The sequence below is a fragment of the Macrosteles quadrilineatus genome, unplaced genomic scaffold, assembly GCF_028750875.1.
Source record: "Macrosteles quadrilineatus isolate MER2022 unplaced genomic scaffold, UCM_ALF_1.0 Scaffold_2__2_contigs__length_208266976, whole genome shotgun sequence".
NCBI classification, from domain to species: Eukaryota; Metazoa; Arthropoda; class Insecta; order Hemiptera; family Cicadellidae; genus Macrosteles; species Macrosteles quadrilineatus.
In genome coordinates, this window is record NW_026542595.1 from 154,230,316 (window position 1) to 154,257,228 (window position 26,913).

The following is a 26,913-nucleotide window of genomic DNA, read 5'->3' on the forward strand; positions in this document are numbered from 1 at the left end:
ATAGAGAACGGATACAAAAAAAGATGATCGTTACAACAAGGGTGTAACATAGAGCACAAGGGCCTAGGTTTTTAGGATTTTTGAGAGGATAGCAGGCTTACCTGAATGGGAAAGAGTCCAAACTGGCACACTAAACACAAATATTTACACTATATACACAAAACATTAGAATATTTCACTGTCACTGACAGCATTTTCAACTGAGAAAGAGAGAGTTTTCTTTAGAATATTTTGGACATAAAGAAAACTCCCTTTTCTTAGTTGAAAATGCTGTCAGTGACAGTGAAAAAAATTTTAATGTTTTAATGTTTTTTGTTTTTTAATGTTTTTAATGTTTTAATTTTAATGTTTTGTGTATAAAGTGTAAAGTTTAGTGTTTCCTGTGCCAGTTTGGACTCTTTCCCATTCAGGTAAGAATGCTATCCTATCCTCTCAAAAATTCTAAAAGCGTTACAACACGACACATGTTGATTCACAAATAAATTATATTAAATACATGTTCTGTAAGGCACATTACAAACTAACCTAATTTCTCTGTAAGTTGATGCACTAAAGGAGAACAACTATGTCGCGTCTACCACATATGTGTTTCCCTGATCTCACTGATTATGAGATTGGCTTTCTGAAGTGCCTGAAACAGAAGAAAATAGTTTTTTTTAAATGATAACCATTTGAGTATATTCAACAAAAGTTTACTCCAATGCAGTGTGAACTGTAGACTTTCATAGATAACTAAGTATAGCTTTTAATCATGAATTGTCAACCAAGATCGTTGTCAAGATTGTCAAGAGACACAAAACAGATGAGATAACAGTACGCAAGACAAAAAGACTTGTCACTAAAATGCATTTGTTATCCAGGATTTTTTAAATTTTTGTCCTAAGACGCTAGACACAAGCGCGAGATTGTTTTTCACATTACTTCAGGCTAGTCTTTGGTGATTTGGTGGGATTTGAACCTGGGACCTCAGGGACGGAACTTCCCCTAACTAAACAAAAGACTAACTCGCTCCCCATTCAGGAAGGAATAACAATCACAAATTATAATAATAACAGATGTAGCCTATTATAAAGCACAAGGGCCTAAGATTTTAGGCTTTTTTGTGAGGATAGCAGGCTTACCGGAAAGAGGAGAAGTCCAATCCAGCACAAGAAACACAGAACTTTAAAACACACAAAACTTGTGATAAGTGTAAAGTTTTGCCCGCTAAACACACAAAAAGCCTTAAAATTATATAATTGGCTTACAGGTTTTAGCACAAGACAACTTTTTACAAACCAAGACAAACAAGCTTTTTCACAATCAAGCTAACAAATCTATTAGATGCGAACTATTTTATTAGATGTATGAACGATACCTTAAGCATATCACCGGCCTCTTTCCTCCTCAGTGCAACATGTTCAGACTCGTTGAGCAGTTCATCTGCTTTATCGGACTTGTATAGATGTGTGACTAGCTCTGACTGTAGGTTGTCTTTCACATAATTCACCAAGAAATGCATCACAGCTTTAGGAACACTGTCTTGGATTGATTTCCGAACTATGTAGAAGTACGACTTGATAAGACGCTCTGAAAACAAAAGTTAAAAGTATTAGAGTATTACAGTAGGTATAGTAAACAAAAATATAAAATGTTTAACTCATGTTTTAGTAGTTAAGTACCAAAGTTGTGATGGATTGGCTAAGCCCAAAAGCAAAAGGACCTATGCAGAATTGGGGCAACTCTAGATCCAGTGGCAGATGGTTTGAATTTGTTCCAGAAATGTAAAGAGGGAACGGTAAGAGATTGCTGGTTGTTTTGCATAATGTGCAGGGTAAAAACGTAAAATAGAATTGTTGCATAATATGCAGAGTAAACATGTAAAATAGAATAGTTCTATAATTTGCAAGACCCACACGTTGTCTTAAATTAAAAAGTCTGGTCCATATTTTGAAAACAATTTCTGATGCAGAATGAAGTAGAAGATATCAGTAGGATTATATTCAGATATAGAAGGCTTAAAAATACACAGTAAAACCCCAACTAACTAAAGTAAAGAAATCAAATCCATTTAGATAACCTATTTGTTTCAGTTAACGAATGGTAGGAATTTGAAGCCTATTTCGGTTCAAAAAGATCTACACCAGTAGTTTTTTACGTTAATTTATTAGCTGTTGTTTAAAAATGTACAACGGTAAACTAAAATTCTATTCGTCAAAACAATCGACAGTTTTTTCTGAATATTATCAGCATCAAGGTATGAGATTAATTTCTTCTTCTGCTTCATTTCACTCTGTTGAAAACTCAGGCTAACTACCTGTACGATCTCGGAGAATTCCTATTTTCTGGCTAATTTTCCAATTGATTTTAATTTTTACTATGGTTTAGATTAATCATAGGTTGGGTTTAAGATCATCATTTTGGATGAAATATTATAACATTAATTACGAAAAGCACTTATCTCTTACCAATAACGTCACAATCTCTTTGCTCTTTTTCTGACAACCTGCGACTAGTCTGCGTGGGGACTTCCGGCAGCAAGTTGATGGGTCTCTGAGGACTCATAACGCTTTTACTCTCCGTGTCGTTGGGTTGGTGTGTGGGTGTGGACAACGGAGAGTTCTCTGCTGATGGATCCTTGCTGTTCTCTTGACGAGGGAAGATATTGGACATCAAGTTTCTTAAATTTGAACGGTCTGCGTTCATCAGTATTTCATTGTTTCGACCATTATGGCCATGGTTCTGCTGAAATTGAAATAAGTCTTTATTTCACAGTGATGAAGAATATTTAATGATAGTAATTTCTGTAATGTTCTATTACAATAATTCCTAAAATAATTGTTTCCTTATACGTATCATAAATGAAGAAAATATTTGCATGAGATAAGTAGTAGGCCTATACGAAGCAGTAAAAGGAAGCTAAACATTAAAATCAGCTTTGAGAAAAAGAAAAGTTTGTGTAAACAAAAAAACTTTATAAGTACGCCAAACAAGAGCTATTATTTTTAAGTTGTATTTTTTTTTTACCTGTTCAGAGTCATTGACAACAGAGTCAGCATTAGTCAAGTAAACAGTGTGTCTTTTGTTGTTTCTGGTTTGATGTCTTATTGTATCTTCCTCCACAGACTTCAGAAGAGAGGGAACCAAAGCAGCATCTTTGTGAAAGTCTGGATGTTTTGTATTAATATAAGCCAACTCAATCGCAACCAGATTTTCAACCTACAACAAATAGTCAAGGTTGAACCATTTATTTATGTATATTTTTGAGTCTTGCAAACATAAAGACCACACATTTTAGAGTTTTTTTGTACCAAGAGGATTGATGACATAGTGGGTAACATTCACAATTCAAAATTGACTGGGCCTAAATAAAAAGCCAGTGGATGGAGTGGAAGACTTCTGAAAATGAAGAACAACTTCAGAGCTTCACTTGTTAGTCTCAGCCGACCAAGACAACTTCCACTAAAGCCTGAATGTGACACTAGCGTTTGCACGTAATATTAAAGAAAGAAAAAATCTTAGGCGCAACTGTGTTGGCGGCGGAGCCACCGACCGGGCCTCGAAATGCCATGATGTCTTAAGAACGTCAAACCCTGTTGAAAGGTAATAAAAAATATCACTTAATTAAATAAACTCCAAACTGTATCAGCAATATGAGACATACTTTCTGCCATTAGCTTGTCAACAATCCTTATCATGGGCAAGTGGTATGAGTAACTATGCTATTTCATGGGGGAAATCACAAAAGCTTACAATTACTTTTGAACCAACATTTTTACAGAAATCAGGGTTACACCACTTTGTTTAGAGTTTAAACTAGGTACAACTTACTAATTAAGATGCTTTGCTTTTGTGAATATCGAATTTTTCCATTATTCTATGGGTTTAAATGGAAAATTCAATTCATCATTAAAAATCAAAGTTAAAAAAAAATTGAAAAACCATAGGCGATAGGATAAGTTTACTATTTATTGGTACCAACTAGAGGTGTGCGGTTATCCGAAAAATCGGGTCGGATTCGGTTCGGTTCGGATATCCGTAGCCTAAATTTGATATCCGATACTATCCGTTATATATCCGACTTTTTCGGATAGACAACATATTTTGACGTTTTGGACAGAAAACTAAATCTTCATAACCATCATTAGTTTCCCTGGACAAAATTACAGCAATACGTTTCCAACGACGACGACGTAACAGCAAAGGACAATGAAGCCGTATGATGCAATACCGATGTCTAGTTTAGTCGTTATCAGCTGTTTTGCTTTACGATTAGATTCGTCTGGAATGAATACGACCTTGAAGCTATATATAGACTTGCACTACTTCCCTAAATCTAAGGACTGGCGAGTGGTATTCCAATCACAGGACAAGATACGTTGTTTTTCGAGTATTCATTGCCCGGTTTGACTTTGGATTGTCTTATTGTGTAGAAACTTTGAATAATCAAAAATAAAATTAGAACTAACCACGATTATTTAGTATTAATTGTGTATATTAAATGATTAAATGATAGGGACCAGGGGAAATATACAAACTTTTGTCATGATTTGAATTTCAACATCAAAATACAATATTGCACAATCAAGATATTTTAGGTCATTGACCTTTATTATACATCTGGTATTGCTGTTTCAGGAGAAACACGTTGATAAATTATAAATTGATATTCCCGTGGTTAAAAAGAATTATTTTATTAACCTATAAAACAAAATCATAAAATCTTACATAAAGATAATAACAATAACAGCAATTATTGTAAAAAGGGTATAAAGATAACAACGTCATTATACTTTCTCTTTGTTCTTCTATTTCTTGGGTTTCCCCTCATCACCATTCAACAAGTTGCCTAGTTGCCCATGTCGTTATCAGCTTTTTTGACATAGCACAGCAGGGGGTAAAACTTGACGAAAATCGGTTAATTTTTACCTATTATTTAATTACCAATGTACTTGATTGGTAATGTATTAATAAATTGGCCGGTTTTTGTCAAATTTTACACCAAATTTATTGGAATTTCAAGGTGAATATCAATAAAACAATTATTACCAAATATGTTTATTCATTTAAAAGATTGATTTGTGGTATTGGGTTCCCCACTGAGTGCAGCCGAGCGGCACTAATGAGGGTTGAAGTGAACAATAGACGGCTTATCAGACCCGACCCTCCCCAGTGGTCTGGAGAAAGCTTGTAAAAAAACAATTGTTGCACATGCGCGTGACTTGTTGACCTTGGGCTGCTTCAACTTTAATTTTTTCAAATGAACTGTGATGTTTCAAAATCAAAAACAATAACTTGGGACCATACTGATTAACAATAATGGACTGCAATAATTGTTGAATTTAAAATCCATTTTTAACAAACCTTTGTCATGATTTGAATTTCAACATCAAAATACAATATTGCACAATCAAGATATTTTAGGTCATTGACCTTTATTATACATCTGGTATTGCTGTTTCAGGAGAAACACGTTGATAAATTATAAATTGATATTCCCGTGGTTAAAAAGAATTATTTTATAAACCTATAAAACAAAATCATAAAATCTTACATAAAGATAATAACAATAACAGCAATTATTGTAAAAAGGGTATAAAGATAACAACGTCATTATACTTTCTCTTTGTTCTTCTATTTCTTGGGTTTCCCCTCATCACCATTCAACAAGTTGCCTAGTTGCCCATGTCGTTTAACAATAATTGAACTTTTTAACTTTTAAAACTTATCTTGGTATTTTACTTGGGGTAATGAAGTTATGTAGGCTAGTGTAATTCTTGGTTCATCAAGGTTCTACTGAATTATGTTTGGCAGTTAATAAGTGTAGAATGAAATTTATAAATTCAGGGATACACACCTTTTACAGAGTTATAAAGCCTAATTGCTCTAATTAACTTGCCACAACATCAAATCTAGAGCCCAGTTTAGTGTATTAGTGATGTTTTCTAAACTTGGCAAACCCCAAGAATACCACTTAAGGCCAATAATCTGTTCCAAAAACGTAAGGAAATACAATGTGAAAATAAAATTGGGATAGAAATCCTTGTCTTGTGAGAACCAGGAAACAACATAAAACATTACCTCAAGTAAACAAACCCAAACGTTTTGACATCAGTCCTGCTGAGCTTAAGTGTTGTGTGAAGATTTTGGCTGCTAGTGTACTTAATTCAAGCAACCAACTTTTGAAAATAGATGTTGTGAATTGTGATTTTCAAGAGAGAAAAACTGTGGACGTGGCTAATTTTATGATTCAAAATCGCCATTTATGTTTATTTACACAGCTTTACAGTGTTTTATATGTTAAAAATGCATATGCAGCTTATTATTAACCGCGCCAAACTATCCGAATCCGAAAATATCCGAATCCGAACCTCCCAATATCCGATCCGATCTGAACCGAGCCTCAACTATCCGATCCGAATCCGATCCGAAATGAAATTTCACTATCCGCACACCTCTAGTACCAACACACCAAATTTCATCAAAATCGGACCACTGGTGTGGTCTGTAGCTCTTTGCACATCCACACATATACAGGCACCACTTCGAAGACCAATATTTTAGGTTCAAGAGGAAAGAGGACCCAGAATGGATATTTCCTCCCGAAACTCTAGCTGAAAAATTTTGACGGAAACAATACTTTCTCCATAGGGAGAGAGAGTGTTTTAAATATTTTCCAAACTTTCAAATGCAAGTTTATTTTATTTTTGCAAAGGATTTTTTTTTTATATACCATTGAATTGGTTGGAGGTAGACGTCTTCTCAGCAGATGAGTGACAACATCCATGATTTTCTCGTGCAGTTTAGGGAACCGCAGCATTTCTTGCTGACTCTCTGTACCGCAATGTTGGATGATTCGTTGCATCTCCTCATGGACTAGCTCTACACAGCGCAGTGATGGCTCCTCTAATCTGCGGATCTGCCTCTTCACTAGTAGTTCAAAAGACACCTGAAACCAACACTAGATCAGGAGTTGACAGCCTCTTTTAACCTTGACGTTGGCCGTGTACACAGGCTTCAGGCCTGAGCATTGAATGTGTCCAGCAAAGCAAGGGCTGAGTTAGTACAGTAGTAAACGTAACTGAACAATTTTAAACACCAGGTTTGACACTAGTGGTAATCTTAATACTTCTTGAATAAATAAATAAATTAATTAAAGATAAACACAAACATGGATTTTTTTTCTAATATAGAACTCCATCAAAAAGTAGGTTCTAGATTCAGAAGGAATTTAAACTAAACTAGTGTGCATGTTGCTTGAATTCGAGCAATTGCAAAGTATTACAGGAGTTATTTTAAAACGAGAATAACAGTCATATGAGTTTAAAAGAGTCAACTCAATGATTACCGGTGTGTAATTTAGAACATGTTTATCTTCGTTATTGATAAACCTAAAGCATTCCGGCCGGTTTTCTCCTTCTCAAAATGCCTCGCTGTACATGCAACACAGGTCATTGATAGAGGGCCAATTGAGAACGACAAGTCGTTTTGAGGTAGTGTTAGGAAGGGCGCATTTGTAACCTGATAGTTGAGATTGTCCAGGGTCAGGTGCTGACTGTGATGAGTTAAGCCTATTCCCTACGCCACTGTTCTGTAGCTGCGGTCGTTATCACGATTACGCCTACTGTCTATGTTTCGTTGTCGTCACGTCGGAGGAATTTAAAAGAAAAAAAACAAATAAACAAATTATAGCTACACAAAACAACGATAAATGCACAAATTTTAGTTACAACCATGCTAACACAATCCGTCATAGCAGCACAAAACAACGATAAATACACAATTTTTAAAAGATAAAACCATACTAACACGATCCGTCTTGGAGGTTATGTTTACACAAACTCAAATAGTAAATAAATGTACTCAATGCGTTTCATTGAATTGAAAAATAAATAACAGCAATTAAATTATACAACTGATCAAAATGTAAACAGTTATGTTCTTCATAAGTAGGGGTGTGCGAAGCCGCAAACAATTTTAGATTCAAAGCAACAATTCAATTCAAAAGATTTTCGATTCGATTTGACGCAGCTCGATTCGAAGCAATACGGTATTTTTCTATTCATAATTGTCAATTGAGTGGATTAACAATAATTAAAATTTACCACATTTGTGTAATACAAATTTTTGTTGATGTAGTATTAGGCCTATTCATACTAAACATATGAATTTTAGGTGAAAAAATATTTATTTTCAATCATATATTAGAATAATTATTGCTGGAAATACCAGTTAGCTGCTTTACTTGCCTATTTCATAATTTTTACTCGGAATTGGCTCAACTGCAAGAAAGAAGAAAATAATTTTTTTTTATCAAGACATTCATTCTCATTTTAATAACTGTTTAAATAACTAAATAGGTAGCTAAATTACAACAAATTTGAATGGAACTTAATATAAAAAGACTATTAACAAATCAACTAACATATCACAAGTTTAGGGCCTGTGGACCGGCTTCAGGACTGCAAGCAAGAAGAAAATAAAAATAATATGTTCCCACCATGCAACATGTATATTCATTCCCTGCCTCCTAACCTCCTGAGTATAATAACCTCACACTTACATTATTTGTTACATCATCATAAATAAAGAATTATCTATTATTGGCATAAGTAGGCCTACAGCTTTACATAGGCATTATTTTTATAGGGCCTAAATAGTAATAGACTAAGTAACATGACAATTGGAGAACTCATTGAAGAAAATATATTGTGTAAACTAATTTACTATATATACTATATATAAAAGAGGATGTTTGTATATATATATGTTTGGCAGTGATAAACTCAGACACCGCTGAACCGATTGCCACGAAACTTGGTACATACGTGTAGAATTTCATGGAATAGGTTTATACACCATCAATTTCGTGATCCGTCCAATCGGCTCCGGCTCCGCCCCAGTGGCTCTGGGGTTTCCCATGTTAACCTTATGAGAAATGGAATTAATGAATCTTAACAGCTGTTTCAATTAAACAAGTTGGTTCTGTTCTATGCTGTTCAATAGCATTAAAGTTACAAGGATTACCAACAGGGTGCAGCACTGTTATTTCTTTTACATTTATGACAACAGCTAATTTGCAACCAAAAGGAGAGTGAGCGTAGCGAACGAACTTCAACCTAAAGGCGAGTTAGCGTAGCGAACGAGCTAACCTGAGGGCAAGTGAGCGTAGCGAACGAGCTAACCTGAAGGCAAGTGAGCGCAGCAAACGAGCTCCAACCTAAAGGTGAGTGAGCGTAGCGAACGAGCTCCAACCTAAAGGTGAGTGAGCGTAGCAAACGAACTTCAACCAGGACGTGATTGAGCCGAATAGAAAGACCAAAATTATTGTCTACCCACTAGCATTTATATAAGAGCAATAATAAAGAATCGGTTATCCTTTGTACTATATGTGTTTCATTAGTTGTCGTACGTATTTTAATTTAGTTATAAGCACTTCATATACAGTAAGACAATTAAATGTTACGGTACTTAAATTATAAATAGTCAAAGGCAAGACAACGTCTGCAGGGTTAAGCTAGTTTACTATAATACTCAAAAACAGTAAATAACACACAAACGTTGTTTATGGTATAATTAGTAAGGACTGTAAAAAATGCATATCATGTCATACAGTAGTATAGACCTACTGCAAGAGATTAAAATCCTAAAACAACTGATTTTTATAGCTAATGAATGAAAAGAATTAAAAATCCATAAAATAAAGCCAAACAATATCACAATTTATTAGGTAGGCCTACCCGAAAAGTAACTCTTAAATTATATATTAGAAGATTAAAATAATATTAAATCAAGAGATAAGAAAGTTAAATGCTAACTTCTAGTGCCCTTAGCAACACAGGTCAATGTTTTTAAACTACCCTCAATGTTTTTCGCACAGCAGGGTCTTTTTCTCTGAAGGAAGGGTAGTATAGTATGTCAACAAAAAAATGAATCACTCTCACCAGCCAGGCCTGGGCAACTATGTGTGCATTCAAGGTCATAGACCCTCCAAATTCCCTCCCCTCTTACACCTACACCACCCTGTTGCTTCAATTGCTGACAAAATGCTAGTGTTGAAACAAGGAAGTAGAGACAAAAAATGTATTTCTTTATTCAAAAACACAAAACTGTTACAGATAATTTTCAATGAAATTAATTCATTGTAATTATTGTATTGGATCTTAAAAATGTATTTTTTAAACCCCATCTAACTAAGATACAGATCTCTTCACTATGTCAGATATTTCTTTAGTGTAGGCCTATAATTTATTATGTAAAATACTAAAATATATTTTTAATTAGGTATGGAATAAACAATAAATGATTAAACTAGCATGTCTGGATAAATAGTCTTTCTTTTGACTTTGTTTTCTTTGCACTGTTAGTGTTGCGTCACGGCTTTTGTCTTGTCACTCTTGTCATTAGACGACTGGCTCTGGCTAGTGGCAGTGCGGCAATTGCTCTGTTGTGTCTTTATTCTTAAAGGTCGTGAGCCAACTTAATCTTTAAACAAATCTCTGACCTGACCAGAAAAATTTGGGGACCCAAAGACCCCTAACAAAAATACCAAATGTATCAATCTAAAACATTAATTTTACTAGTTAAGTAAAGTAACAATTTTTCAGACTTATTTTTAGAATGATTTTGGAGTAGCCTATCTTGTTTTAGTAAGGTTTACAGTAGTAAAAACATGTCCCATACTGCTTACATCAAGACAAAAAACAAAACCTCTCATCATGTCAAAACAAAAAGTTATAAAACAATTAAAGCTATATTTAATGCAAAGAAAGTATTAAATAAGAACACCTTCGTAAAGGAAACGCAACAGCAACGCGCTCCTGTATTGCAGGTATTGCATTGACTTTCTGCAGGCGTTTTTCGTATATGGATACTGACTCCCTCATGAATCGAATCGAATCGAAATTTCGATGCATTTTCGATACATTGCACACCCCTATTCATAAGGATAACATGGGAACTTTCAAAGCCACTGGGGCAGAGCCCAAGGGACAAAAATATAAGGCCAGTTCGCAAATCTACGCGACACGCTCTTTCCAATGAGACGTCAATGGATAAAATCGGTTAAGAAATGGCGGAGGAGTTCAACCGACCAAGTTTCATGTAGCGTATTAATTATAGATTCCTTTTCAACAAATTTTTAACCAGCCATCTGGCTTTCTTGCAAAATATTAGTCATAACAATGTGTACTCTTGGATAACAAATATAAATGGATTTGTAATACACGGAAATGTGGGTGAAGTCTGTCTTTGGCTGAAAGCTTTTGTTTAGAACTTTCTTATTATTATTGAGGGCTTAGGTTAACTGAGTCACAAGTATTAAATAGACCTAGTGGATATAGAGATTTCAGGTTTCTCGAACTCACAAGATATTTTATTGATGCTGGTATGGTGTTAGATTGGTCTAAAGGAAGCCAGGTTATCAAAATTGTAGTGAAAATTATTATTATTTCTAAATTATTTAAGTTAAATATGCTTTTACAAAAGGTTTTTCTAAGAATAACAAATTCACATTTAGGAATTCAGGATTCAGACATGGAAAATCTGTACAGCAGCAGTGTCATTTATTGAATCTATAGGTACCTACAATTGAATTGGTTGATAAAGGGGTGTCCATGATTGGAATTATCATGGACATAATGACCTAACTAAGGCATTTGATAGTGTCAACCACTCCCAATGGATAGAGAAATTACTCATACTAGGGTTTTCAATAAAATCAATAAAATGTTTTCAATCATACCTAAATAATTGTGGTCAGTTTGTAGGAATCACAAATAATTCCTTAACAATTAAAACAAGTTAAGAAATTTAAGAAAATTTAAAAACTTAAAATTTCTTTAAAAACCTTCTTAGTAAAATTAAAAAAGGAAAATAAGAAAATGTACAAAGAAATACGAATGTCACAGTTGTGATAATTTTCATTTGCTGGTTCTGTATTATTAATTTAAAATAAATTAGTTGACACCATTTAGTGTACAAAGCTGTACATGAATAAAGCATATTTGATTGTATTTTATTTAATTTAAGGTTGATATTTCCACCTATAGAAAAAATCGTTGATGATTATTTTTGTTTAAACTTACTCTGAATTAGTGAAGGCATCTAAAGAAACCTAACAAGTATGGAATAAAAATTAATAATTTTTTAATTCAATATTCAAAGAAACATTGCACTTTTTACATAGTATTGGACAGGTTTGGTTCAAAACTTACCTCTGGGACAAATAGAGCAGGTCTAGGACCAGTAGCATTCCGGATTGCTGTCAAGATATCCATTTTGGTAAGTCCTACTAAAGGGTGTATAGAATCCAAGGTGCGTCCAAACGTCTCATGAAATATGTAGCATATTCTTGCACCTCCACATCTGAAATGCAATTATTATTAACTATGTAATCTATACCTTATTCAGCTCTTGGAAATTAATGAACGAATAAACTAAAAATAAAAAGGTAAAAAATGAATACTGGCCTTAATTAGTAAATTCTTTGTGCAGGCTAACTAGTGTTTATGAGACCTAAATTAGAATATACTTTAAATTTTAATACATTTTATTGGGATACATCTCCATCACTTCAGGATAATTTACTTACTTATTGTCTGTTGATGTTCCGTAGTTTGGTAAGGTAAACATCACATGCAAAACATGAAGAATCTACCTTGCTATTTTATTTTGAAAAGGCCTACTGAACGTGTTACAATAAATAGGCCAAGACTACTTGTTTTGATACAACATATTTATTAATTTTTAATACAGACTTACAATTCAGTAGTTTCAATGTTTCTGGAAGTTCCGTCAATCGTTGAGCAATATGCAGACGCAAACTTGGTGATAATTTGCAACAACGTTTGACTCTTATCCGAAACGTCGTCTCCATACGAATTCAGCAGAGATTGAAACTGAGACACCATCACGTTCACTCTAGTCTGTAACAAATTTCATTCAATGCTCTTAAGACTGAGACACACAGTCTAGGCACAGTGGTGCCTATTTTAAGTTGACAAATAATGAGTGTAGAATGGAGTGAGATGATTTGTGTCACTTTGTTACTGACTAACACCACCTGTTTCTTAACCAGGACCATTTACTAAAATCCCAATGATCAAGGACAGTTGGGACCAGTTTCCTGATAATTTGATTGTAACAATAGTCAGGTTGGGTAGCAGGAAAATATTTCAGTTCTGGCAATAATTTTAGGTGGTTATAGTATACAATTTTCTGAACCTAAAACCGCCCAGACCCCAATTTTTAAGGACCTCGGTCGTCCCTAATGACGTCATCAAAATGACGGCCGTAAGAGGATGCTGGGTCCCCATGAATTGGCTATAACGACCGAATACCTGAACCGATTTTCATGAAATTTGGCACACAAGTGCTTGAATACATTATCTTGGCCTGGGTTGAAAATGGTAAAGTTTCATCAAGTCATTTCAAAATGGTGGCTGTTCAAAACTAAAAAAAATTATGAGGAAAATATTTGTGAATTGTTTTATACAGAGTGAGTTTTAAATGAGTTCCCCCCTACTTTTTTATACATTTCTTAAGATATCAACTTTAAACCATGTCAGATCATTCTAGTGTAGCAAGTACTTCATTTTCACTGGGTTTAAATTTTTGGCCGCCATCTTGGATCTGCCATTTTGGATAAAAAGTTATTTTTTCAAATGTAAAGGTAGGGTTGTGACCCACCGTTTCAAACAAGACTTTTACGCTGAGTACGATGCTGCAATCCGTTCAGAGTAAGTTGCAATCCGTGCAAAAATGTTGATCCATTCTAAAGTTATGAGAACTTTTTATAACTTTATTTTTAGTCCATTATAACATTGTGCATTTACAAACTAAGGCCATAATCTCAAAATAGTGCTAGATAAAGATAAGTGGACACCACCATTTATGTTGACCTATTTTCACTCAGTTATTACGGATGTATTTTTTTCAGCCGCCATCTTGGATCCGCCATTTTGAAGTGTGATAAATTATTTTAAATATGAAGGTGGTGTTGTGACCCAACATTGTGAACTACTTTTTTATGTTGAATTCAATGCCGCAATCCGTTTTTCATTGTCATATTTGGTTTTTGAAATATCGACATTTTAAATAAAAATTATTGTTATATTTTATCAAGAAAGCTTGATAACAAAAAACTGATAAAATAAAACCCAGTCAAAATGAAGTATTCGCTACTCTACAATTATCTGACCTGGTTCGGAGTTGATATCTTAAGAAATGTATAAAAAAGTAGGGGGGAACTCATTTGAAACTCACCCTGTATAAAACAATTCACAATTATTTTCCTCATTTTTTTTTAGTTTTGAACAGCCGCCATTTTGAAATGACTTGATGAAACTTGACCATTTTCAACCCAGGCCAAGATAATGTATTCAAGCACTTGTGTGCCAAATTTCATGAAAATCGGTTCAGGCATTCTGTCATTATAGCCAATTCATGGGGACCCAGCATCCTCTTACTGCCACTATTTTTATGACGTCATTACGGACGACCGAGGTCCTTAAAAATTGGGGTCTGGGCGGTTTTAGGTTCAGGAACTTGTATACTATAACCACCTAAAATTGCAGCCTCTCTGCCAGAACTGAAATATTCTGCCATCATATGCAGCTCTACGACCCCACTACAAAGATATATCACATTAAACAAATTAGTTTAATCTTTTTTTTTACAATTTAATACAATATCAATAAGTATTGTTTTGTTAAATGCTTGGTTCACGTATAATTTTGTACTGCAATGTGTTAATTTTCATGCATTTATGTTTTAGTATATAATGAGTCAGCATGATGTTTAATTTCTGTGAATCATATTTTTTTAGTTGGTGGAATGTACAAAATTTACTATGGACTTTCTGTGTACAGTAGAATCCCTGTAACCGAAATAAAGGGGGGAGAGCCATTTCGGATAACCAAAGTTTCAGTTAACCCATCATATGCTAAAAATAACCAATGCATTACCACATTGTGTAGGAAAAATGAATTTAAGACAATGTCTATATACTTCAATGTTTTATTTCAGCTACAAAAATGTTACAATGGGTTAGAAAATATTTTTAACTAAACAACTAAAGTTACTGAAAAAATTTACAGCCCTGTATTATTTTATGGAACCATTTTGGTTAACCCGGGTTTCAGTTAACCCAAATTTGGTTAACAGGGGTTCTACTGTAATTTAAGGCTATTCCACAATGATTTATTTTTTGATAGAAGATAAAATGTTGGCTCAAGATTACCTTGAGGTCAGGTAGACAGTCACGTATATGATGCATCAGCAGACGATTCAGAGTCTTGGCCAAGTAAGGGGTGCCGTTGCGATTCGCCAGTGTCGGGTACTTGCGCTGTAGGAAGGTTGCTTCGTCACGTAATGTATCTTTGATTGACTAGAACATATTAATACAATTTTACAAAATTAAAAATTTTAAACTTAGAGCTTGGTGGGATTGTCACAAATGGGGGGAGAGGGTTTCATAGATAGCCTGACTTTTTAATGCACAGTAGTCATACAAACTTTATGAAGGCTCAACCATGACATGCCATTAACATTATTACTGATATACATTTTTACTTTTAGGGAGAGGCGGAAAAATGGGTTTTAACGCACACAGGTGGCCAGCCTTTACACATTTCAGGTTTAACTACAGACTACTACGGGTCAACACATTCACTGCTGACGACTCTGATCGGAGTCATGCCGTACTGGTACAGCATGTGTACAACTACGATCGGAGTCACGGTGCAGTGTTATACAAGTTGGTCCACTGTGACCTCAGCATTAATCGGGGATCAACTGAACTATGTCAGCATGTTGTACTGGTCCTATACTTTAATTTGGTGTAGGTTGGGTTTAGGTTGGTAGTAAAATTTCCCGTAAAATCCCATCTGGCAACGGTTTTGGCACGTTTTCGGGTATTTTCTCGACTTCGAACCACATTACAAAGACACTGGCTATGGATAGGCCTACAGGCAGTACTGCTATCAGTGAGTTTTTCAGTAGTACTTCCACTCTTGGGGCAACACAGCACCATCACCGCCGCTGTTTTGCCACTGTCAAGACTGAAATATTTTTATGCCTATTGCGTTCGCTGGTGCGCCGAGGCTCTGCGCATTTCCGACCGTACCACCAAGGCGATTATAGCAGCGAACGTTTTAAAGACCCGTAAACTATCCACTAAAAAACTTCCCTACTCTTCCAACAAGAGATGGTCAAATCCTGATAACAAATCTTGAATCCAAATCCTAAAAAAATCGAATCTCAAGTCCCAAAAATAATTACAAATGGGCTTATGGTGATTTAAAAAGCAAGAATAGAATAGGCACCATTTAATACTTATAACCACCACTACGACAGTAACCTCTATGGTTAGTCAATGTCACATTTCTGTATACTGTATTACCAAGTCAATAACCTCTTCGGTTAGACAATGTCACAGTAGGTACTGTATATTAAGACGTCAATAACCTTTGTGGTCAGGCACAGGGCCGTCTGAATGGGGGGCGCCGTTTCGCGGCTATTTGTATTAACATTAGTGATGGGCGGATCCAAGAAAATGTCGGTACCGGATCCGGATCCAGATACACACTGTCATAAGGGCGGGTAAAAAAAAAAACGTAATTAACAGAATGCCAATTTAAATCATACTTTTATTATTTTTTATCACGTAGCTTCGGGTGAGATTAAAATACTAACGGGATATTTTTGAGACAAAATTATAGGCCGTTAGCTTATCATCCAGGTACAAAACTAAAAACTAGAGGTGTGAAGATATCCGAAAAATCGGGTCGGATTCAGTTCGGAAAGATACATGCCATTGCCGTATATGTTATTTATTTGTAACAAGAGACAAACACTGAAACATGGCCTTGCCATATAAGTTATTTGCATCAAAAGACAAACACTGAGTCATGGCCTTGCCATATAAGTTATTTGCATCAAAAGACAAACACTGACCATGGCCTTGCCATATAAGTTATTTGCATCAAGAGACAAACGCTGAGACATGGCCTTGCCATATAAGTTATTTGCATCAAGAGGCAAACACTGAGACATGGCCTTGCCATACAAGTTATTTGCATCTAGATACAAACATCGAGACATGGCCTTGCCATATAAGTTGTTTGCATCAAGAGACAAACACCCAGGGAAAAAACGGTCTTGTACATGGATACAAACAGCTTTGTGATAGTAAACAAATCTGGAAAAAATCGGGGTTGTATAGTGATACAGACAGATTTGTGTTGGTAAGAAATCGAGGTTGTAGAGTGATACATACAGCTGTGTGTTTAGTAATCAAATCGGGGTTGTATACAGTGATACAGACAGCTTTGTGTTTAATAAACAAATCGGGGTTGTACAGTGATACAGACAGCTTTGTGTTAGTAAAAAAATCGGTGTTGTACAGTGATACAGACAGCTTTTTGTGTTAGTAAAAAATCGGGGTTGTAGAGTGATACAGGCAGCTTTGTGCTAGTAAAAAATCGGGATTGTACAGTGATACAGACAGCTTTGTGTTAGTTAAAAAAATCTGTGTTGTACACTGATACAGACAGCTTTGTGTTGGTAAAAAAATCGGGGTTGTATACAGTGATACAGCCAGCTTTTTGTGTTAGTAAAAAATCGGGGTTGTAGAGTGATACAGACAGCTTTGTGTTAGTAAAAAAATCGGTGTTGTACAGTGATACAGACAGCTTTGTGTTTAGTAATCAAATCGGTGTTGTACAGTGATACAGACAGCTTTGTGTTGGTAAAAACTCGGGGCTGCACAGTGATACAGACAGCTTTTTGTCTTAGTAAAAAATCGGTGTTGTACACTGATACAGACAGCTTTGTGTTGGTAAAAAATCGGGGTTGTACAGTGATACAGACAGCTTTTTTGTGTTAGTAAAAAATCGGGGTTGTACAGTGATACAGACAGATTTGTGTTAGTAAAAAAATCGGTGATGTACAGTGATACAGACAGCTTTGTGCTAGGAAAAAATCGGGAAAAAATTTGAAAAATGGGATCCATCAAAACCGGATCCAGCCCAAGATCCGGAATTTTTTGGATCCGATCCGGTGCCGGTTCTAGCTCGGATCCGGCGGATCCGGTAGTCCGATATCCGGATCCGACCATCACTAATTAACATACTTGTTGTCAAAAATAAGCTGAGTTTGACTGTCCCAAAGAACTGACTCTGTGAGTAGCCTTTCATTTCTTTTACCCTCATGTATACACTTCAAATGTATATGGAGTACCTATCATAACTTCCTTTAACAGAAGGCCATTGTATTGGTGTGTGGCAATGTCATGTCTATTGCCATGGCAATAACCTAAATAACAAGAGTGTAAACATAAACATTTCCTAGACTGCCCCATTATAAATTAGTGCAACAGCTGATTGGGTTTGGCGGGACAGGTGTTGTTACTTTTGTCTCGTCGCGGCCTTGTATTAGAGGCTATGATATGATTGAAGAAAGTTGTTTGTTGTTTTTAATTTAACTGAATACTGAACTAGAGTTGGGTATGACTAGTATGATATAACTGAAAGAGCTATAATTTTAGGGGATACCTTATAAAGGATCAACCCACATTTTGGTTATAATTTAAAATTATAAAGTGATTCAGTATCCTGCAGCATTAGCAGGCTGATCCATTCCAGTTTTCTCCTTCTTGTGAAGGCTACCATTACAAATTTTCTGGGATTGATAGAGAGCTCAACTTCAAGACACCAATGGTCATCCATCCTTAAAACTCTGTTCTTTAAATCAGTGATTGTACCGTGGAACTTTCCAACCCCCAGGATTGCCACATCATCATCATAGCCTTAGGCAAAGAACCCACTGTCGATAAATCAAAAGACAGAAATGATAAATTTTGGTATCGACACACCACTAGTTAATATAAAGTAAAAATTACCTTTTTATCATTAATATCCTTTTGTGACCTGTTAACAACTCCAATGATACCCAGTTTGACAGGAATCACTCGACCACATAGGATATCAATAGCGTCAGTGCCTGAAATAATAATTTTATTGTGTAAAACAAACTATTAAATAGATTTTCAATTTAAATTGAATAAGCATCAGTTTATAAGTATGTAATAATTGTGACATTAAAATGGCCATTGTGTATTTTAATTTAATCAGTAGGCCTAACACCAATAGTTGAATTGAAAAAAAAACCTCCTTTATGTCCACACTATCTATTTCATTATTGTCATTTAGTCACATTCCCTACAGTAAGATTGTAAAACTACAGAGGGACCAATACATGACATTACTTTGTTTATGCACAATACTTGTGTTGAATGACTACAATGGTCTTCTTAGTTTGTATGATGGGACGGATCAAATAGCCTACACACCAATAGCACAAAAACTAATCAGATAAAAAAGCAAACACTTATTAAAGGTAGCATTATAGGTTTGGGAATAATTGCAGTAATGTTATAGGTTTGAATCTCAGAGCCCTACTAGACTTATTTTAAACTCTCAACACTTTACAGAGCAAGGCAATTATTTACTTTGCTAAATAAATATTCCAACCATGTGGACATGTTAATGAAACACAAGTTTTACAGAAACGCAAATTAAGATAATTTAAAAATTGATATGAAAACTTACAACTATGCCTACATAACCTTTTTTTATTGCTCCCTAAGTTCTAGAATTGGATGTTTAGTGTCAAAATGCATTTTGCTTCGTTCACTTGACCTGACCACGATAGGCCTACCAGTGACTGGGTGTGTAAATATTGTAGTAAATATAAAGACTATAGTGTTAGTGATAAGATAGCTTCAGAAGACCCCCTGTAGATGTCACACAAGAGTGTGAAATGCAAACACCTTACACAAGAACACTTTTAATACCAACAAAGGTAATCTAATACAAGTGGTTTTCTTCTTTACATCAGCCGATTATTTGACTGTGAGCTGGTCTAGTGATCAAGCACGAATCTTGAGCCCTAAGGTCCTGGGTTCAAATACCATCACTCAACAATGAATGTAACTAAGTGATAATGCCACAACTCTCAAGGCATAGCTTGAGGTAATGTGTAAAAGGATTTAGGGCTACAGCCTAACGTCTTAGAATCTAAAAGTAAGACCTAACAAAAAATACTATTAAAAATGCTGAGTATTACAAAACATACCAGCATCCATAAGATCCAGCTTGGTCACTACAGCCAGGGTTCTGCGACCATCAACATCGACATCTCTTGCTATCTTGATACTCTCATTTGTAGCCATATCTGTGTTAGCCGTAACAACAGCCAATATGATACTGTTGGGGTTGCTTATGTATTTTATGATTAATTTCTTGATCTGCAGTTCAATGTCTTCAGGTTGTTCCCCAACTGGAACCTAGATAACAATTTTTATTTTACATCGATTGCTCTCTTTCAACTTAAGTAGGCTTAAAGCACCATTGTCTCATGCAGCCTTCATCTCTCCATTGCTGTAAACAACACAAACATCTGGCAAAAATTTAGAACTGGGTTGTAACTTTAAACATAAATTTGATCGCACTAGAGTGTATCTCACAACTAGTGATAGCCAGGGCCGATTTACCGAATAGGCACGGTAGGCACGTGCCTAGGGCGCGAGGCAATTGGCTTTTTTTGGGGGGCGCCAAGAAATTGAAAAAAAAAAAATGTGGTTGTATTGGCATGCAATCACGGTAAACTTCTGATGATTCCTCGCGGCCGTGTGGACATCGTAATCGTCTCCCGCGGTTGCGGCAAAATACTGACTATTTTCCGCGGTTGTATCGAAATAATTATCGTCTTCCATGATCGCGGCAATGTATGAACATATTCCGCGGTCGTGAGGAGTATCGTGAGATTATCATCGTCTACCGTGAATGAGGCAAATATTATTATCTTTTACCGTGGTCGTGTATAAATAATTATAGTCTTCCATGATCGCGGCAATATATGAACATATTCCGCGGTCGTGATGAGATTATCATCGTCTACCGTGAATCAGGCAAAATTCTTATCTTTTACCGTGGTCGTGTGGACATTATTATCGCTTTGCGCGATCGTGGGCCAATTCTGATCAAGACTCGCGGCCGTAAAGACACCATTAAGTTGTCACCCGCGGTCATGTAGACATAGTAATCGCCTCCCTTGATTGCAGCAAAATAGTATTAATGTCCCACGCTCTTTCGGAGATCATTACCGTCTTCTGCAAATGAGGCAAAATGTTGATATTTTCCTGCGATCGAGTGGACGAACATTACATATTCTTGCGCGATCGCAATAAAATTCTGATCACCCCTAATGGCCGTGAAGACATCTTTATATCGTTCCAAGTGATCGTTTGAACATAGTAATCGCCTCCCGCGAATGAGGAAAATGGTAATCATCTCCCGCGACCGTGAGGAGATCATCGTCTTCTGTCAATGGAAAAATTCTGATTTGTTCCCGCGGTCATGTGGACATTATCCACATAGTCATGTACGATCGCGGCATAATTCTGATATCCCTCACGTAGGCCTATCTCCCGCAGTCCTGTACCAACCATCCTAATTGTCTTCAGCGGTCGTGAAAACATCGTAATTGCCTCCCGCGATTTCGGCAAAATGTTAATAATTTCCCGCAGTTGTGTGGAGATCATTATCGTCTTCCACGATCGTGGCAAAATTCTTGCTGTTTCCCGCGGTCGCGTGGGCATTATCATGGGTTTCCGTGATCGCGGCAATATTCTGATCATCCCTCGTGACTTTGATATCATCATGGCGGTCTGTTGTCATGCGTGATCACGGAAAAATGAAAATTCCAGGCAGAAATGCAAATTTAATGCATAATTCCCGGTTTAAAAAACTCACTCATAATTAACGGATTTCCCAGTTTTCCCGATTTGTGGACACCCTGTTATGTATATCTTGTGCTCCCACTATCTCCGCGTTCCGCCATCTCCGAACCCAAATCTGTCCCGCCATCTCCGAATTCTTGAGTGACCCTTATAATCCCGTCACTGCCTACGTTGATAGCTGTCATTGCATCCACGGCTGCGAAGCCCCGTGGATGGGAGATTTAATGAAAATTTAACCCGTGGGTTGGGTTAGGTTAGGTTGGGTTAGGTTAGGTTAGGTTAGGTTAAGTTAAGTTAGGTTAGGTTTGGACGGAAAGTCTTAACGCAGGAAGTTACCGAGGATTATAGGGGTCACTCTGAAATTCGGAGGTAGCGGTACACGGAGATGGCGGGACGCGGAGATAGCGGGAGGTAACCATGTATATTAGGGGCGCTAGCGCTACTATTAGTTGTGCCTAGGGCGCTGACAGGGTCAAAAACGGGCCTGGTGATAGCCTATTTTCAAAAAAGAGTCCTCATTTGAAAAATCCACTGCAGACAAAGTAAGAGAGATATAATGGAGATATGGCAATTATAGCCTTAAGCCACATCGATGAGTAAAATCTGTAGACTGGGACCATGGCGCGGCCCTGTATTGCAGGTTACAAAATAAATACTCAAATAGCCAACTTCAATAGCCTACTTAGACCTACTTGAATACTTAAATCCGATACCTAGGCCTACTTCAAATTCTGACAAAGAAAAGTAAGAACTTAATTTCAAACAGGTTAGCTACCTACAGTCATTGTTAATGAGCTCACAAACATTTTTCACAAATGAAAGCCATTGGGCTTAAAATTAGTACCTGTTTTCTTGTAGCATTTTCAAATACCTAGGCCTAATTGTAAAAATACAAAGTTACAATAAAGAATTCTTACGACTTGCTTACCTTGGTAAGGCCAGGTAGATCAACCAATGATAAGTTGAGAACATGAGGAGAGTATATTTTAAGAACAATTGGCTCTGAACACACTCCCTTATTATGTCCTGCTTTTCGGTTTGTCTCTTCCTCAATTTCATTTCGGATTTCATTAAAATCACTGAATATTTTGCCTTTAGTGTGAAGAAACACTCCCCATTCTTCTATATTTTGTGTGCCTGAAACGAAAATAAAAAAAATTAAAAGGTTTTTAGGGTAAGGCTATTTTTTCAAATCAAGGTGGTAACTTACAGTTGTATAGGCAGCCATGAGCAAGCATATGTCCACAATACCATCCAATAATAACCAAGCCACATTAAAAATGTTAAATAACACAGCCTTAATAGAATTAAAAAAATTTAAGTTAAACATTTTATGGATGTCTAAGTTCATTCAAAATGCTTTTTTGCTGTGAAATATTTTATTGCTTTATAAGCTATCACTTGACACTTGTTAAAACCGTAAATGATCAAAGGACTATGCTACTTAGCTTCTCACTTCTAAAAATATACTAATTTTCAAAATAGAGGCTAGGTAAACAATTTTTGAAAACTAACATTTTCTGAACAGATAAAAAGAAGTGTTTTGTTAAAAGCAGCTTTTGAACGATTAGCCTACATTTCAAAACCAAATACAAAATCAGACCAGTGTGTTTATTTATTTATTTAAGAGTAAGTAAGGGTACATAAATCAATAGAATAGGCTAGCCATGTAGACTTTCATAAGCAGGACTCCAAAATACGGAATGAAAATTAGCGAATTTTCGATAAGTTATATCGATTATCTCATTAGTTATATCAAGCTTCAAATGAAATAATCGATATATCGAATAATATTGATATATAGATCGAAAATTCGGTTTGATTATTTAATTCGGTTTTTTGGAGTCCTGCTTATGAAATTCTACCCAAACAGGACGTTGTTTGTTTTGGGACATGTTCTTACCTTCTTCTGTGCTCCTGTGTTCTCGGTCATCTTTGGGACAGTAATTAAGCTGAATCACCAGTGGGCACCTTGTCACTATTCCAGTACCACGAGGCAAAAATGTGCGCCCAACTAAACTCTCTATCACTGAACTTTTTCCAGAGCTCTGAAAACATAAATCTTTCATAAAACTGTAATTTCTTCCTAAACTACAGTAGACTTCCGATTTAGTTGATTAACCAAAACTGGAGATTAACTTGGCAATGACGAAGATGTTTAGTGTGAGGGGGCTTATCATCTGTGCTTTGAATGTACAATCAATCAATCAATTTACATTCAAAGAGTGAGTCGGTGGCTCAGTCGGTAGCGTCACGGACTTCGGGCCCAAGGCAGTAGTGTCGTGGGTTCGGATCCTGGTCACTGGCGATAACATTTTATCAGTACAGTTCACCTTTGTACTGTACCGGCTCACTCCTTGCTTTGCTGTAAACGATCGTCGCACGGGCGCTTAGTCTATGTGGACGGGCAAATGCAAGGTTAAAAGAGGCCGCCAAATTCTAAAAAAAAAGTTGATGTACCGGTAACTTAACTTAAGTTATTTCCCAGGTATTTTATCATAATTTTGATGATCCACAATCACACAGCCACTCATTATTGTGGACAATCGGAAATCTACTGTACTCAGAATGACACAGCACTAGCTGATGTAGCCTACAGGCCTACTTAGAAATTTTTTAAGACAGTAAAGTAAGGGCTCCTAGAGATAACTAAGAAGCAACAATTTTTGTTATCAGCATGATAGGGATTACAAAAGGACAACAGCAGAAGATAGGATCGTAGCATTTGTTATTTGACCTATTGGACTAACTTACAAAATCCCACGGTCTAAGTTTAAGTTAGGCCTATATATCGATTTAGAGGTTGACATAGTGATCAATGCCCATGTACCTAGCTACCTTGATTTTATAGGAGCTAACCTCTAGAGCAGTTTAATAATCGTTTTAATTAAGTTTTTGTAGTAAAATCAACGGGAAGGCTTAATTTGACTTAATTGGGTCGCGTATTTCAAGAATAAAGTAAGTTAGGGGATCAAGAAGTGTGTGACGAGAAGGTAACTTAACCTCCTTAAAATTAAATAGGCCTACAGATATAGCAAATATAATGTGTGAAAAATGCATAACTTACCGTACAGTAAGTAGGCCTATCGGCTATAGTTGTTTAAAAAGCATATTAATTCACACCAATGGTGCCGGGTAACTTAGGCCTAAACTTCGGTTCTTCTAGATCATTTAGTCCTCAAGTTTCTCAAACACATTAAGTGTTTTGGACAAGATGGGTAAAAATGGTTAGTTAAAAATCATAAAATAACACATTCACTGCTGAAGACTCCGATCGGAGCCAAGCCGTACTGGTACAGCGTGCGTATGACTCTGGTCGGAGTCACGGTGCAGTATTGTACAAGTTTGTCTACTGTGACCTCCGTATTTATCAGGGATCAACTAAACTACGTCAGCATGTTGTGCAGGTTGTATACTTTAATTTGGTGTAGGTTGGGTTTAGGTTGGTAGTAAAATTTCCCATAAAATCCCCTCTGGTAACACTTTTTATCCCGTTTTCAGGGATTTTCTCTCTTCGAGCCACATTACAAAGACACTGGCAACGGATCCAGGCAGTGCTGCTAGCTATCTGTGAGTTTTTCAGTGAACTACGTCCACTCTTGGGGCAACACAGCACCATCCCCACCGCTGTTTTGCCGCTGTCAAGACTGAAATATTTTAATGCTATTGCGTTCTCTGATTCAATGGTACGCTGAGGCTGCGTCACATTTCCGACCGTACTGCCAAAGGGATTCTCGCAACGAACGTGTTAAGCCTAACTTAGTTATTTCTTAAAAACCTTTATTATTATTTAAGGAGGGTTGCGAAAAAGACATCCAAATGATGGTAGATCGCCAGTTTGGGTTAGCGCACATGCTATGATAAGAGTGATGAGTTTAACTTACATCCCAGCTCTAGTGTCAAACATGACGGTGAGTGACTGCATCCACAATTTGCACATCACTATTAGCACTAGACATTAGGGATCTAAACTAAAGACAACTAAAAATGCTAATGACACAATAAGGAAAGAATAGCCTAGGCCTACACTGTTAAAAAGGTCACTGTTAAACAAAGTGAACCGAAGTCACTAATGAATATAACAGCAAGGCGAGGCAATGGCGAGGCACGTCTCAATCGACTCAAACCACGATGTAGACTGTGTGACAGGCTTCGTTTTCACATTAATAAGTTAGGCCTAATGCATGCGAGCGCAGTCAGTGGCGTCGCATGTTGCCCACGGCTAATAGGCTCCATCCTACTGCAATGGCCCCCGACTGCCTGGACACTAAAACGGTCGCGACACATGTTGCCGGGCAAAATCACTCCCAACAACACCTCGGGCAGCTTTTTCGGCGGCGCCACCGGTCTCTCCACGGCTACCTAATAGGCACCATTTGACTCCATGCCCCTCTACACGTCCGACACCGGCGGCTCCACTAGCTGCGCCACATGTTGCTCACGGCTAATGGGGGCCTTAGACATGAATTTTGGTTCAAGTGAGCCTAACTTAACTTATTCTTATTGAAACTAATAGCCCATGTCTGAAATTCTTTGGTGTCAAACAGGAATCAAATTATTGAGTAGCCTCGGACATCATGAGAAAAATTCAAAGGAAGGTGTAGTGTATTTAACTAACCTGTGTTCCAACCACAATAATTTGAGGCAATTGAATAGCATCAGCCCCTACAGTGTTGAACACGTCTTGTAACTTGTTTATAACAGGAATAAGCGCCTCCATGTTTCAATAGCTTAAAATTATATACGATATATGTTAAATATTAGTTATTTGAAACTAAAAAAAAAAAATAGTCAGAAATGTACAAATTTTTCTAATTTAATAGGCAAGTCAAGTTTACTATTCAGTTGAGTTTCAGTTTACTACACATCAGACAGACGGACAGACAAACAACCTGAAAATGAAAACTGAAACTGTCTGCTGCTCTGCCAGGGCCAGCTGCTCTGCTCTGCTCACTCGCTCACTCTGCTGTGCTGCTCTGCTCGCTCGCTCGCTCTGGGAGTACTCGCACGGCCACCTTTACAACTACAGGCATAGATAAAACATACATGTTTTATCTATGCTACAGGCCACGGCCTGGCAGAATTTGCAACGTCGCAAGTGGTGTTGTTTAGTGACAGACGTCCCATAAGAT

General features: G+C 36.5%; 1 protein-coding gene across 1 annotated transcript; it reads right to left on the bottom strand.

Moving 5' to 3' along the window:
• Positions 1 to 467: 467 nt before the first annotated feature.
• Positions 468 to 26,646, bottom strand: LOC128986548 (dynamin-1-like protein). The gene is made up of 13 exons (XM_054406972.1): positions 26,400 to 26,646; positions 23,685 to 23,829; positions 22,710 to 22,918; positions 20,116 to 20,326; positions 18,881 to 18,981; positions 15,221 to 15,367; positions 12,742 to 12,905; positions 12,195 to 12,345; positions 6,713 to 6,928; positions 3,007 to 3,198; positions 2,448 to 2,724; positions 1,358 to 1,569; positions 468 to 631 (listed from the first exon to the last, which is right to left on the bottom strand). Exons 1-13 carry the CDS (start codon positions 26,499 to 26,501, stop codon positions 575 to 577), a joined length of 2,184 nt encoding a protein of 727 aa, XP_054262947.1. The 5' UTR covers positions 26,502 to 26,646; the 3' UTR covers positions 468 to 574.
• Positions 26,647 to 26,913: the final 267 nt, after the last annotated feature.

What these genes read in the sequence shown, in the direction of transcription:
- LOC128986548 (XM_054406972.1), bottom strand. Translation starts at nt 26,501, where the DNA reads ATGGAGGCGCTTATTCCTGTTATAAACAAGTTACAAGACGTGTTCAAC. An exon ending in ACACAGGAGCACAGAAGAAG is followed by an intron (nt 22,919 to 23,684) that starts GTAAGAACATGT and finishes TTTTCGTTTCAG; the next exon opens with GCACACAAAATATAGAAGAA. An exon ending in TTGTCAATGACTCTGAACAG is followed by an intron (nt 2,725 to 3,006) that starts GTAAAAAAAAAA and finishes TTTCAATTTCAG; the next exon opens with CAGAACCATGGCCATAATGG.